The 13,436-nt window shown below is 39.5% G+C and overlaps 1 protein-coding gene across 9 annotated transcripts in view; it reads left to right on the top strand.

The window, feature by feature from the left end:
- The window catches only part of IFT80 (intraflagellar transport 80), a 122,909-nt gene that overhangs the window by 83,499 nt on the left and 25,974 nt on the right, over window positions 1-13,436 (top strand). For all 9 annotated transcript variants that reach the window (XM_078147247.1, XM_078147245.1, XM_078147244.1 and 6 more), the window contains one exon: window positions 6,632-6,696. In XM_078147247.1, coding sequence (XP_078003373.1) covers window positions 6,632-6,696 — 65 coding nt within the window. The remainder of the gene's footprint in view (window positions 1-6,631; window positions 6,697-13,436) is intronic.

Raw genomic sequence — 13,436 nt, 5'->3', positions numbered from 1 at the left:
GCAAATGCTGCTGGGTTCCATCAGGTCGGAAAGGGATGGGTAGACCCGGCAGTGGCCCATATGTCCAGGGACCAGTCTGGCTAAGTTGATGGGGGGAGCATCATTACGTTGACCACTGAACGTTGAATTTTTAAGCCACAGCAGCTCTCAGAGAGATGGTCGTTCATGTTTGGCTTTGAAACATGTTGGCTCTTAAATGTATGTAAGGGTGTCATATTTGTTAAATATTTGGGGAATCTACAGCATAGTCAAAATGTTTTATGAAGGGCCTCACTATACCGGAGAGTTGATATATTGTGGACTAACTGGTGTCACATTTATTTAGTAATGTGTGGCTGTTAGTACAGCAGAGAAAATGTATCACGTGAATGTCATTCTGGTCAGCCAAGTTGGCATTATAAAGGGATTCTTCAGATAGAGTCTAAAACTGTGCTACAGGGCACTAACTCCAAAAAGAGCTAGAAGGTGCCCCCTTATGGCCAGCCCCCTGCAGCCCACTCGGTGATGTGAAGAGACGGCATCATTTCACATATGAATAAGAAGCACCACTCAGAGCTGCCCTTCACCTTCCTATTTTAAGAGGAAGTCTGGGTCTTTAAGTGGTTTGGTTCTGACCCACCTTCCTGATAAGCTTCAAAGTATGTAGGAATTGGATACGTAAGAACAAATGAAAACCGTGCCCAGGGAGCACAGAGACTCACAGACTGCCCCAGAAAGGATCTCAGAGACAGTGCAATCTGCCACATACCTGAGCAGGAAGCCCCTCTGTAACGTCCTGTGGTTGAAGATACCCCTCTGAGGAGGCCCATTCGCTTTGGGATTAGCGAGGTTTTCCTCACCTCGCATCTCCCCTGTCCTGTGGTTCTGCCCTCTTGGGGCCAGGTGGAACAAATCTAATCCCTCTTCCCCATGACCACCTTCACCTGCTTGGAGACAGCTTTCATGTACTTTCTGGCCTCAGGTCAGTCACTGAATGTGCTTCTTTGGACTCTCTTCAGTGCATCAATATGGGTTCTTAAAACATGGTGCCACAACTTCATACAATTTTCCAGATATCGTCTACCCAGAGCAGAGGATGTCGGGAATACGACCTCCCTGATCCTCAACACTCCACTTCTGACAGTGATGCCTTAGACATTCTCCTTGTTGTCTGCTTTCTCATGCTGTTGGTTCAGAATGAGCTTGCAGGCCACTGACCCCCAGACCAGCCATCTAGCGCCATCTCTTATCTTAGGAAGACTATTTTATTCTATTTCATTCATTCATTCATTTATTTATTTATTTATAGGCAGTTGGGGTTAAGTGACTTGCCCAGGGTCGCACAGCTATTAATGTGACAAATGTTTGGTCTGAGTACAGATTTGAACTCAGGTCCTCCTGACTTCAGGACCAGTGTTCTGTCCACTGTGCCACCTAGCTGCTGCAGGAAGTCTGTTTTAAAAGGAAAAACCTAAAACTCAAATATAAGCTGTTATTTGTATCCCTATTAAATATTATAAGATCTAGTCCAACGTTCTGGCCTGTCAGATCTTTTTGGATCCTGACTGTCATATAGTATATGAGCTGTTCTTCCCAAGTCTGTTATTTGCACATTTGAGAAGCATGCCAGTTATGCCCTTATCTAAATCATTGGTAAAAATGTGAAACAATACAGGGCCCAACACCATTCTCTGGCACTCCAGTGGGAATCTTCTTCCAAGTCAGCATTGAACCATTAATGTGTCAACACTTTGGGTCAGAGCAATCGACTAGTTTCAGATCCTTCTAATTGTATCATCATTTAGCTGATACCTCACCATCTTTTCCACAAGACTAACATAGGAGATGTGGTCAAATGCTTTGCTGAAATTTAGATTAACTATTTATGGCACACCTCTGTTCTCCATCTTTGCTAACTATCAAAAAATGAAGTTAATCTAGTATAGCCAGTACTTATGGAAACCATTCTGGCTCTTTGTGATCGTCGCTTCCTTTTCTAGGGGTTCCCTAACCACCCTTTAATAATACATTGTTGAATTTTGCCAAGTGTCTTGTCAAGCTCACTGTCCTTTAGTTTACAAATTCTATTAGCTTCCCTTCTTTAAGAATCAAAATATCCATCCATCTCTAATTCTACAGTGCCTTTGCAGTTCATTTTATTTTTTTAATTAACAAAAATCTATTGTCTTTCTTTTCTACTTCCCTGCAACCCCATTAACAAAGGGAAAACAAAACAAAACAAAATGCTTGTCACAAACATACATACTCAAGCCAAACAAATTCCCTGCATCAGTTACTGCTCTATGAGGTAGAGCATAGCCGGTTTTGTCATGAGTGCTCCTGAATCGTGGGTTGTCATTGTGTCAGTCAAAGTTCTTAAGTCTTTCAAAGGCTACAGTACTTTTCCCATTCTCCACAATCTTTTAAGATCCCTGACAGTGGCTACCCCTTACTCCCTGCACTGCAGTCCTGTCCTTTTCTTGATCCTGTTTCTCTGATAATCAGAACTAAACCAGTTTTGAGTCTGTTTAATTGTGCTGTCCCAGGATAGTCATATCTGTCTAGAGAGCAAGAAGGAAATTTCTTCCTTCCTTCTGTTAACTTCTATTTAACACAACACTCATCACTTCTGTGTGTATTAGCCAATGCTTTTAGAACACTCTTCTAGATTTATTCCTTGTACCGAGGTCTAGGGAAAACAGATATATGCTGATGGTGAAAGATTAATATTTCAGATGGCTTCTTTAAATATATATGTATATAGCTTTAAGGTTTACAGAGTGATTTACAGATAACTCATTTTATTTTCACAGTAACCTTGGGAAGTAGGTGCTGTTTTTTAAAAGCGCATAGACTTTTTTTTTCAGTTCCATATTCTCTATCTCCCATCTCCAACCCAGTGAAAAGGCAAAAAACCCCCAACAAAACCCATTACAAATATGTATGATCATTTGAAACAAATTTCCTCATTAGCTATGTTTTCCCTCTGCCCTCTGCAGAAAAAGAAAGAAAGAAAGAAAATATACTTTAATCTGTGCTTGGCATCCATCAGTTCTTTATCTGGAGGTGAATAGTGTGTTTCATCAGGAGTCCTTTGGAATTGTGGTTGGTCATTATATTAATCATAATTACACAATTGATTATTGTCACAATATTGCTGTGACTATGTAAATTGTTGTCCTTACTTCACTTTATATCAGTTCATACAAGTCTTCCCAGGTTTCTCCAAGACTGTCTCTTTCATGATTTCTTACATCACAAATCTGTTGCATTCATATGCCAAAGCTTGTTCAGCAGTTCATCACTTGATGGGCATCTCCTTGGATTCCAGTTCTTTGTCACCTCAAAAAGAGCTGCTAAAAATATTCATGTACATATGGATCCTTTCCCTTTTCCTTTGATCTCTTTGGGGCATAGACCCAGTGGTAGTATTTCTGGGTCAAAGCATATGCACACTTTTATAGCTTTTGGGACATGGTTACAAATTGTTCTCCAGAATGGTTGGACCAGTTCACAGCTCTGATGAAGCCTCAGTGTGCCTGTTTTCCCACATCCTCTCCAGCATTTGTCATCTTCCTTTTTTGTCATCTTAGCCAATCTGATGGGTGTGAGGAAGTACCTCAGTTGTTTTAATTTGCGTTTCTCTAGTTATTAGTGACTTAAAGCATTTTTTTATGTGACTTGATAGCTTTGATTTGTTCCTCAGAAAAACGGCCTGTTGGGGAATGGCTTTTATTCTCGTAAATTTGATTTAGTTGCCTATATACCTTATAAATGATACCAGAGAAATGTACCAGAGACATATGTTGCAAAGATTTTTTTTCCCCCAGACCTGCTTTTCTTCTAATTTTAGCTTCATTGGTTTTATTTGTGCAAAACCTTTTTAATTTTATGTCAAAATTATCCATTTTACCTCCTCTGACCCTCTTTATCTCTTATTTGTTCATGAACTCTTTCTCTATCCATAGATTTGACAGGTAGTTTCTTCCATGCTCCACTAATTTGCCCTTTATGTCCAAGTCATGCATCCATGCTGAGCTTATTCTTGGTATTTGGGGGTAAGATGTTGGTCTATGCCTAGTTTCTCCCAGACAGCTTTCTGATTTTCCTAATAGTTTTTGTCAAATAGTGAGTTCTTGCTCCAATAGCTGGGATCTTTGAGTTTATAAAACACCAGGTTATGCGCTCATTTGCTTCTGTATATCAAGTATCTAACCAGTCCCACTGATCAACCGCTATTATCTAGTATCTAATTATTTTGACAATTACAGCTTTGTGGCACAGTGGATAGAGCACTGGCCATGAAGTCAGGAGGACCTGAGTTCAAATCTGGTCTCAGACCAAACACTTGACACTTACTTAGCTGTGTGACCCTGAGCAAGTCACTTAACCCCAACTGCCTAAAAAAAATACACAGACAATTACAGCTTTGTAATATAGTTTGAGACTGATACTGCTAGTCTCCTTTCCAATTTTCTTATTGATTTTGTCTTGATATTCTTGACCTTTTGTTCTTCCAGATGAATTTTGTTATTTTTCTAGCTCTATAAAGTAATTCTTTGGCAGTTTGGCACTAAATGAGTAAATTAATTTAGGTAGTAAATTTTATTATATTGGCTTGGCCTAACCATGAACAATTAAGATTTCTTTAATTATTTAGATAACCTTTGTTGGTGTGAAGAGTGTTTTGTAATTGTGTTCATATAATTCCTGCACATGTCTTGGCAGATAGACTCTTAAGTATTTTATGCTGTCTGTAGTTATCTTAAATGGACTTTCTCTTTCTGTCTCTTTCTACTGGGTTGTGTTGGTGATATATAGAAATGCCAATGATTTATGTGGGTTTATTTTATATCCTGCAACTTTGCTGAAGTTGTCCACTGTTTCACTTTGTTTTTTTAGTTGACCTTTAGGGTTCTCTAAGTAAATAACCATGTCATCTGTAAAAAAATAATCGATTTCTTTCCTCATTGCCTGCGCTTATTTCTTCAATTTCTTTTTCATGTCTTATTGCTATAGTTAGTATTTCTAGTGCAATGCTGAACAGTAGTGGTGATAGTGGACATCCTTGCTTCACCCCTGATCTCATTGGACCATCTTGTCCTACTCCGCCATCTTATAGGTGGGGAGTCAGGAGCCCAGCAAGATTAAGTGGAGATTATGGTTGGATAGCTCAGAAGTGGTGGGATCAGGATTTGAGCCTTATTCATAGAGAATGAAACAGTGCAGACGTCACTGCTTCTCTACCAGGCCAGCCCACTCTCTGGTTCTGCTTATTTGTTAGATAATTCGGGAGATAATTAAACTTATTCTCACTATTAGGATATGGGTTTGAGGTTGTTTTTTTTTTTAATAATTTCTCCTAAACACAGAACAGTTTGCAAGCCATATTTGGATTATCTGCTGTCTTTCTTGTGAAACATAGTCACCTTAGTTTTTAAAAAATAGTTTTAATTCAGAAGATGTATGTTTTAGGGAATTGTATTCAACCCATCACTATGTTTATGTGAAGAGTTGGGCTATTGAGTGCACTCAAAATTCTTTTGTATCTAGAGGGAGTTATGGTAGTTTTCATCAAGAATATGACAAGTAGATATGTTGAGCCTATACCAATTTATATGCTGTCTTGGGGTGGGGAGAAGGGAGAGGTGGGGAGAAAATTTGGAACTCAAAATCTTATAGAAATGAATGTTGAAAACTAAAAATAAATAAATACATTTATTATTTAAAAAAAGAATATGAAAAGTAGGAAAATGGCAACTGTTGGAAGGGACATGGGAAAATTAAAATGCAAATGTATTATTGAAGTTGTATACTAATTCAGCCATTCTGGAGAGCAATTTGGAAAAGGCTGTATAAAACCATGCATACCCTTTGACCAAGCAATACCACTACTAGGTCTGTATCCCAAAGAAATAAAAGAAAAAGACGTATGTGTACAAAAATATTTGTAGCAGCTCTTTTAGTGGTGGCAAAGAATTAAAAATTGAGGGGATATTTATCAACTGGGAAATGGCTGAACGAGTTGTTGCATATAATTGTGATGGAATGCTATTATGCTATAAGAAATGATGAGCAGGATGCTGTTAGAAAAACCTGAACTTATATGAACTGATGCAGTGTGAAATGAGCAAAACCAGGAAAACATTGTACATAGTAACAGCAATAGTATGTGATGATTTATTATGAATAGCTTAGTTATTCTCGGCAATACAATGATCCAAGACAATTCTGTAGGATTTATGAAAGGTGCTGTCCATCTCCAGAGAAAGAACTGGTAGAGCCTAAAGGAAGATCAAAGATACTTTTTCTTTACTGTATTTATTTTTGTTGGGTTTTTTTTGTCTGTGTTTTCTTTCACAGCATGACTTACATAAAAATGTTTTGCATGACTGCACATGTATAACTTATGTCAAATTGCTTGTCTTTTCAGTGGAGTGGAGGTAAGAGGGAGAGAATTTGGAACTCAAATTTTTAAAAAAATGTTAAAATTGTTTTACATGTAATTGAGAAAAATAAGATATTAAATAAGAAAAAATAAAGATATTGTGAAAAGCATAAGCAAGGGCAAAAAAAGAATATGAAGTTATTGAGATTTACAAGTATAAGAAACATTATATGATACATTAACTGATGTTATGATTCTTTCTAGTTATCTTCTTATTTGAAGCATCATCAGGAAAACCGCTAGGTGATGGAAAAATTCTTTCACATAAGGTAATGGAAAAATTCTTTCACATAAGGTAATAGGTGTTAGAAAATACCTTTCTAAATAATATGTATTGTTTATGTACTCAAACCTTTAAAATACTAACAATTTTGCAAAGGAAAATGAATATAGTTTAACTGTACAATTATAGTCAATGTTCCCTTTACATGAAATTTTTTGCGTAGAAAAATATCATAGTTTAAAAAGTCACTGACTCATGTCTGCTATAGGGAAAGCAAATTATAAACTAAAGAATTGGGATCCCGTTTATACTTCTGTTGTTTCGTGTAAGTGAGGTATTCTTGCTTTGATTAAAGTGGTTGATAGCCATGAGCAAATGAAGCTGTTTGAATTTTAATATATCTTATAATTCCTCAGCCTTCATTTGTCTGCTGTGTAAAAGTGCATTTGAACTAGATAAGTATCTTCCTCAACAGAAGAGCAAAAACACCAATATTGATGAATTTACTAAGTTATTTAGTTGCTACAGACTTTTGAGGGTGGTCAGTCTTTAGCTTTTAACATGCCACTGTTGTGTGACCTCAGGCCCTTGGTTTCCTCATGTATAAAATGGGGACGTTGGACTAAGTGACCTCTGAGATCAGCTCTAGTTGTATGACTGTGTGGTTGTGCACGCTGATGGATCTGATTGCGTCATGTGGGTGCTTTCCCCTAGGTTCAGAACACAGTAGAATTCTCATCTCCATCTACACAAATCCTCCACAGAAAACTCCACCCTGGTGCTGGATGCCTTTCTTGAGTCTGTTCTCCTTCCCTTTCCCCTTCCCCTTTTCTGTCCTGCAAATTTTCAACTAGGTGTCATTGTTGGTAATATGGTGTGGCACACTTATGCCCACCATGTTGAGTACCAGCAGCTAATTTGATGTTTATAGATGGTGTTAGAATTGTGTGAGACATAGTGCTTACTGCCCCCTTTTCTCCATTTTTCTCTCATTTGCTGCAAAGTGGTACAGAATCACACAAGACTGAGTGTTCATGTGTATTTTTGTGCATCTGATAGGTCACCATAGCTAAAATAAAACTCATAAATTTTCTGGGGGATGGGCTGCTTCCTACCTGGCCCTCAGACAGAAGGCACATGTCCTGTTGAAGATCTGTGACTTTCTGGCTTGGTGAAAGTAGTCCAGGCTTTGGAGAACTAGGGATGATGGGAAAAATCATTTGTTTTCTTGAGGAATTCCTCTAGTAAAAGGCAGGCTATTTCCTAAGGATGTTCCTTTACTCTGTTGCCCTCATCCATGCACAGGAGCCTGAATTTAGAACTAAGGCAGAGCCAGAGGTCACCTCTGACTGGCCCTCTCATTTCCCAGGTAAGGAGATTTGGTGAAGTGATTTGCCTAATAGGGAGTCGCAGAGTAGAGACTGGCGGCTGGATCCTCACTCCTCAAGGGCTCTAAGTGTTCATCAAAATTGTGTTTCCTCTGGCTTACGACTTTTTTGTAAAGATGCTTAGGCCTACATTTTCCCTTTCACTGGAGCAGAGGAGCAGATTATTCAGGTTTGGAACTAGTAATTCTTTTGGGCCATTAGGATTGAATTAAAAGATGAATTACATCCTCATCTGTAAGTGTTAATAATGTATATTTGCATTATAAACTTCAGTGTCTAATCTCTTTGAGGGAATTTTTGCCAACTAATTGGAAAAAATGCAGGTAATTTCTTCAAATCTAGCAATCCTGTAGTTTATTCTTCACTTAACTCCATTGATGCTCTTATGCACCTTTACTTACTGGCATATAATTTAGGTTTAAACAGTTTTTGCTTGCATATACTTTTAAACAGTAGTGTTACCAAAGCCAGGCTTTAAGGAAGAAGGACCTGGGTTTGAGTCTTGGCTCTGACACATCTTGACTGTGTGACCCTAGGCAAGTCACTTCACTTTCAGAGCAGATGCTGGCCTACATTAGCCAAGGGCCCTTCTCAATCAGGAGTTCTCCATATCCTACAAGAAACTGCAAATCTAATCCCCGTCTCATAATTGTTTAATTTGATGTAAATGTGAGAAAGTTTGTAGGGGCTGTGACGAAGTAGCAACACTAATGAAGTTGCAGATCTCCCAAAGGCATTTAATTGGTATCCTGAACATCTTGTTATGCTTTAGTATCACCTATGATCCGACACACTTGCCCCTAGCTTCTGCAGCTGGGTATGTTCACCCGACAGAGAGGAGCTCAGTGCACTGGCCTGGCTGTTGCAAACTCCCATTGGCCTGTCTCCTGTCTGCTGCTGACTCCTGCACCTCTTGAGCTCTCCTCCCCTCCTTGCTGTCAGTAACCTTACCTTCTCAATGCCATTAATTTTCCCTTAGATATCTCTCCCCACAAACCATCCAAGGTGGAGGGCTTGAGCCCGGCCCACCTCCATGCCTCCCTAGGCAGGGCAGGGGGAAGCATCGGCCGCATGCTCACCAGCCTCTTCCCTGCAGACCAAGCTGGACCACCTCCAAACAGAGAACATTCGTCTGCAGGGTCAAGTTGTAGCTGCAAAAGACAGAGGCACTGACCCTGGCAGTAGCTGGAGCATCCCTTCCAGTCTCACACCCATTTGAGTGAGTCTATCAGACAAAGTATCCACTCAGGCTGAAGCGGTGCCAGATTTGGAACCCATGTCTACTTCTCCAAGCTGGACCCACTGCTCTGCTCCCAATCCATCCAGATGGACTTTGTGGTCCTAGATCTAGATGTGGGAGAGACCTCGGGTCGTCGAATCCAGCGCACTCATTTCACCAAACGGGAAACTAAGACCCACTTTCTGAAGGTCACCCAGGGACAGAGTGGCGGCTTGAACCCGCCTCCTCCAGCTCTTGACCCGGCACTCTCGTCCACCGTATCATTTTGCCTCTCTGAAACTCTCCATTTCACGATTATCCAGGGTGGTGCTTGGTGGGCGTCTTCATCTGCCCATTATAAATTGTCATTTGCTGAAGGAATTTAAAAATTTTATCTGGAATCTCAAGCAAACTTTTGAAAACCTAGTATTTTCCCAAGCTAGAGACAGGTCATAAAGCCTAAACAGGAGCAGTTTCAGTGGCAAATATTCCAACCTTTTGGAAACCGAGTAAGTATGTAGCTTGGAATGAGCTTACAGTGATCATACGAGTCTTTTTTATTTAAAAATTTTTTTTTCAATTACCAAGAATTCATTTTTTCCCCTCCCTCCCACTTTCTTCCACCCACTGGAGAAAAAGAGACAGTCAGAGAGACAGACAAAGAGAAATAAAGAACCACTGAATCATGAGCCTAGTCAAGCAAAACATTCCCACTTCAGTCACGTCCAAATATGCTTTTCTTATTCTGTGTATTAATCCATCTGTCTTGAGGTGGGCAGCATTCTTCTTTATCTGTTCTCTAAAATAGAGTCGAACATTTAGTTGATCAGAGTTTTTCAATCATATTAATATCACAGTATAAACTGTGCTTTTGGTCTGCTTACTTCCCACTGCCTGAATTCATACATTCATCTTTCCATGTCTCTTTTAAACCAACTTTTGCCTCATTTCTTAGAACACGGTAATATTCCTTGACCTTCAGATACCCAGTTTGTTTAGCCTTTCTCTAGCTGATCTGCATCAAGGCCAGACTCTATATTCCCATCGGGATGAACAAGTCCAGACCCAGTTGAGCCCTGCAAAATGCGCCATTTTTATTCAGCCTATGAATTTTGCTATTATTCTTTCCATCCCTGACAAGCACCATCTTTCTGCTTGACTACTACCTGGAGTTGAAGGTCAACCAGATGGAATTAGAGACTGCACTGGACATCTCTACAGCTGCATACAAGCAGGTCCCTGACTGCCATCAGACAACTTAAAAGCCCCTTCAAATTGAAGAATGGCCTTGCTTGTCAACTCAAAATCTTCTTTCTCACTGGCCATCTTTCAGTCTAAAGGGCAGAGCCATTCAGCTGGTGATCCCCAAAAGGTGGTTTTTCACCGGAAACTTCCCAACACTTGGTGATTCACAGGGTTTTTCACTGGTTGCTGCTCTCAAAGGCCCATGGGGACACAGACTTCTGCCCTTCAGCCCTATAACCATTTCCTTTTTTTGGTCAAAAAGCTGGAGGGATTTATAGTCAAGGAAGTAGACAGTTTCCAGGAAATATTTGGAGGCCAAGAGCAGGGAGTAAGAACTGCAGGCTCTGAAGGGCTGGTATATCCGTGAACCTCCCATGGATAGATGGAGATTTCTTTTCCCAGCCTGGAATTTGTCTGTGCAAGCCCAGAACCAGAGCTGTAAGGCTTTTCTGGACATCTTAAGTGGAGGCAGGTGCACTTGAGAGGGTGAGCAGAGGTTCACCACATATCAGCCATTGGCGGCTCTCCATGTGGCCTGTTCCACTTGTTTGAGCAGTCGTGTCTTGAGCCCTGGCTTGTTTGTCTTGCTTGGGCTCCCTCCATGCTCCTGGAACTTTTTGTCTGTTATTTTGCTCCCTAGGACACTCCTTCTCATTAATGGTGTAGCTTTGACCTCAGCTTAGCCATGGAATGACCCAGCAGCTCTCCCTCACCATTTGACTCAAGTATAACCTTCTCCATAAAGCCTTCCCTGGCCCCCCAGCCAAAACAGATCTCTTCTCTTCTAACATTTCTGGACTTCTAAGTTGCAAACTGTTATGTTCACCCCCTTTCACTGCCAAGCTCCTTTAGATTGTAAGATCCCTGTTGTTTTTCATAATGTATCTTCAGTTCCTGACCATGTTAATACATTTGTTGAATTGAACAGAATTAAAATGTTGGCAGTACTAAAAATTATTTGATGAACATCTTATGATAATGAGTTGTTCATATGTTTAATTGGGTTATGATTGTGATTTTTCCACTAAAGTCCTGCTTTGATGCCTAATTGTGATGTGGAGGTGATCCTTGATTTGACAAGCTACTAAGTTGGGAAGGCTTCAAGTACAGTCCTGAAGGTAGACTGCCTAGCATCTGAGGAACAGCCAGCTAAATTCAGAGAGCCTCAGCGTCAGATTGGCCTCATGGCCAGCCCCATGAATTTTTTGGTCATAGAAATTGTTGAAGACTTTCTACCAAGTCCTAATGGAGTTAAGATACAAACTCTTTCAGCAGGGAAAGTGTCTACATCAATGAGCTCTGGGATCTTTGAAAGGTGTTTATAAGTAGAAAGTCAATGAAATTTTCTTCTGTGTAAAATTTAAAAATATTTTTCAAATAAAATTTTTATTGATCTCTTTTATGTTACTTGCATTTTTTATTGTATCCACCCACATGCCTCCTCCTAGAGAGCTGTCCCTTATAACACAGAATTTAAAAGAGGAAAAAGAGTTTGGTCAAACTAACCAATATATTAACATTATAAATCTGACATTATATTCAATGTACATATGAAATATTCCTTTTTTATTTTATTTTTTTAAATTTATTTTGATTTATCAACAATCACTTCCATATGCTTTGGAGTTTAAAATTTTTCTCCCCCTCCCTCCCCACCACCCTCCCCAAGACAGCGCACAATCTGATATAGGCTATACATATACATTCCTATTAAACAAATCTTCACATTAGTGATGTTATAAGTAAGAATTAGAACCAATAGGAGGAACCACCAGAAAGAGGAAACAAAATACAACAGAAGAAAAAAAATAGCAAATAGTGTGCTTCTGTCCGCATACAAACTCCATAGTTCTTTCTTTGGATGTGGGCAGCATTTTCCATCACGAGGCCTCTGGAGATGTCTTAGATCCTTGTATTGCTGGGAAGGGTTAAGTTTATCAATATTAGTCATCGCACAATGTGACTGTTGTTGTGTACAACGTTCTCCTGGTTCTGCTCACTTCACTCAGCATCAGACCATAAAAGTCTTTCCAGGTTTTTCTGAAGTCAGCCTTTGTCATCATTTCTTATAGCACAATACTAGTCCATTGCATTTATATACCACAGCTTGCTCAGCCATTCCCCAATTGATGGGCATCCTCTCAATTTCCAATTCTTTGCCACCACAAAAAGAACTATTATAAATATTTTTGTACATGTGGGTCCTTTTCCCATTTTTATGATCTCTTTGGGATATAGCCCTAGAAGTGCTATTGCTGGGTTAAAGGGAATGCACATGTTTATAGCCCTTTGGGTATAGTTCCTAATTGCTCTCCAGAATGGTTGGATCATTTCACAACTCCACCAACAACGTATTAGTGTTCCAATTTTCCCACATCTTCTCCAGCATTTATCGTTTTCCTGTTTTGTCATCTTGGCCAACCTGATAGGTGTGATGTGGTACCTCAGAGTTGTTTTGATTTGCGTTTCTCTAATCAATAACGATTTAGAGCATTTTTTCATATGACTATAGATGGCTTTAATTTCTTCATCTGAGAACTGCCTGTTCATATCCTTTGACCATTTATCAATTGGGGAATGGCTTGTGTTCTTATAAATTTGACTTAATTCTCTATGTATTTCAGAAATGAGGCCCTTATCAGAGAGACTGGTTGTAAAAATTCTTTCCCAATTTTCTACTTTCCTTCTAATCTTGGTTGCATTGGCTTTGTTTATGCAAAAACTTTTCAATTTAATGTAACCAAAGTTATCCATTTTGCTTTTTGTAATGTTCTCTATCTCCTGTTTGGTCATGAATTCTTCTGTTCTCCATAAGTGTGATAGGTAAACTATTCCTTGCTCTCCCAGTTTGCTTACAGTATCAGCCTTTATATCGAAATCGTGAACCCATTTTGACTTTATTTTGGTGTATGGTGTGAGGTTTGCGTCTATGCC

The sequence above is a fragment of the Phascolarctos cinereus genome, unplaced genomic scaffold (assembly GCF_003287225.1).
Source record: "Phascolarctos cinereus isolate Bilbo 61053 unplaced genomic scaffold, phaCin_HiC Scaffold_7;HRSCAF=346, whole genome shotgun sequence".
Taxonomy (NCBI): Eukaryota; Metazoa; Chordata; class Mammalia; order Diprotodontia; family Phascolarctidae; genus Phascolarctos; species Phascolarctos cinereus.
Note: the sequence above shows the minus strand (reverse complement) of the source record. Positions and strands in the feature narration are given on the sequence as shown.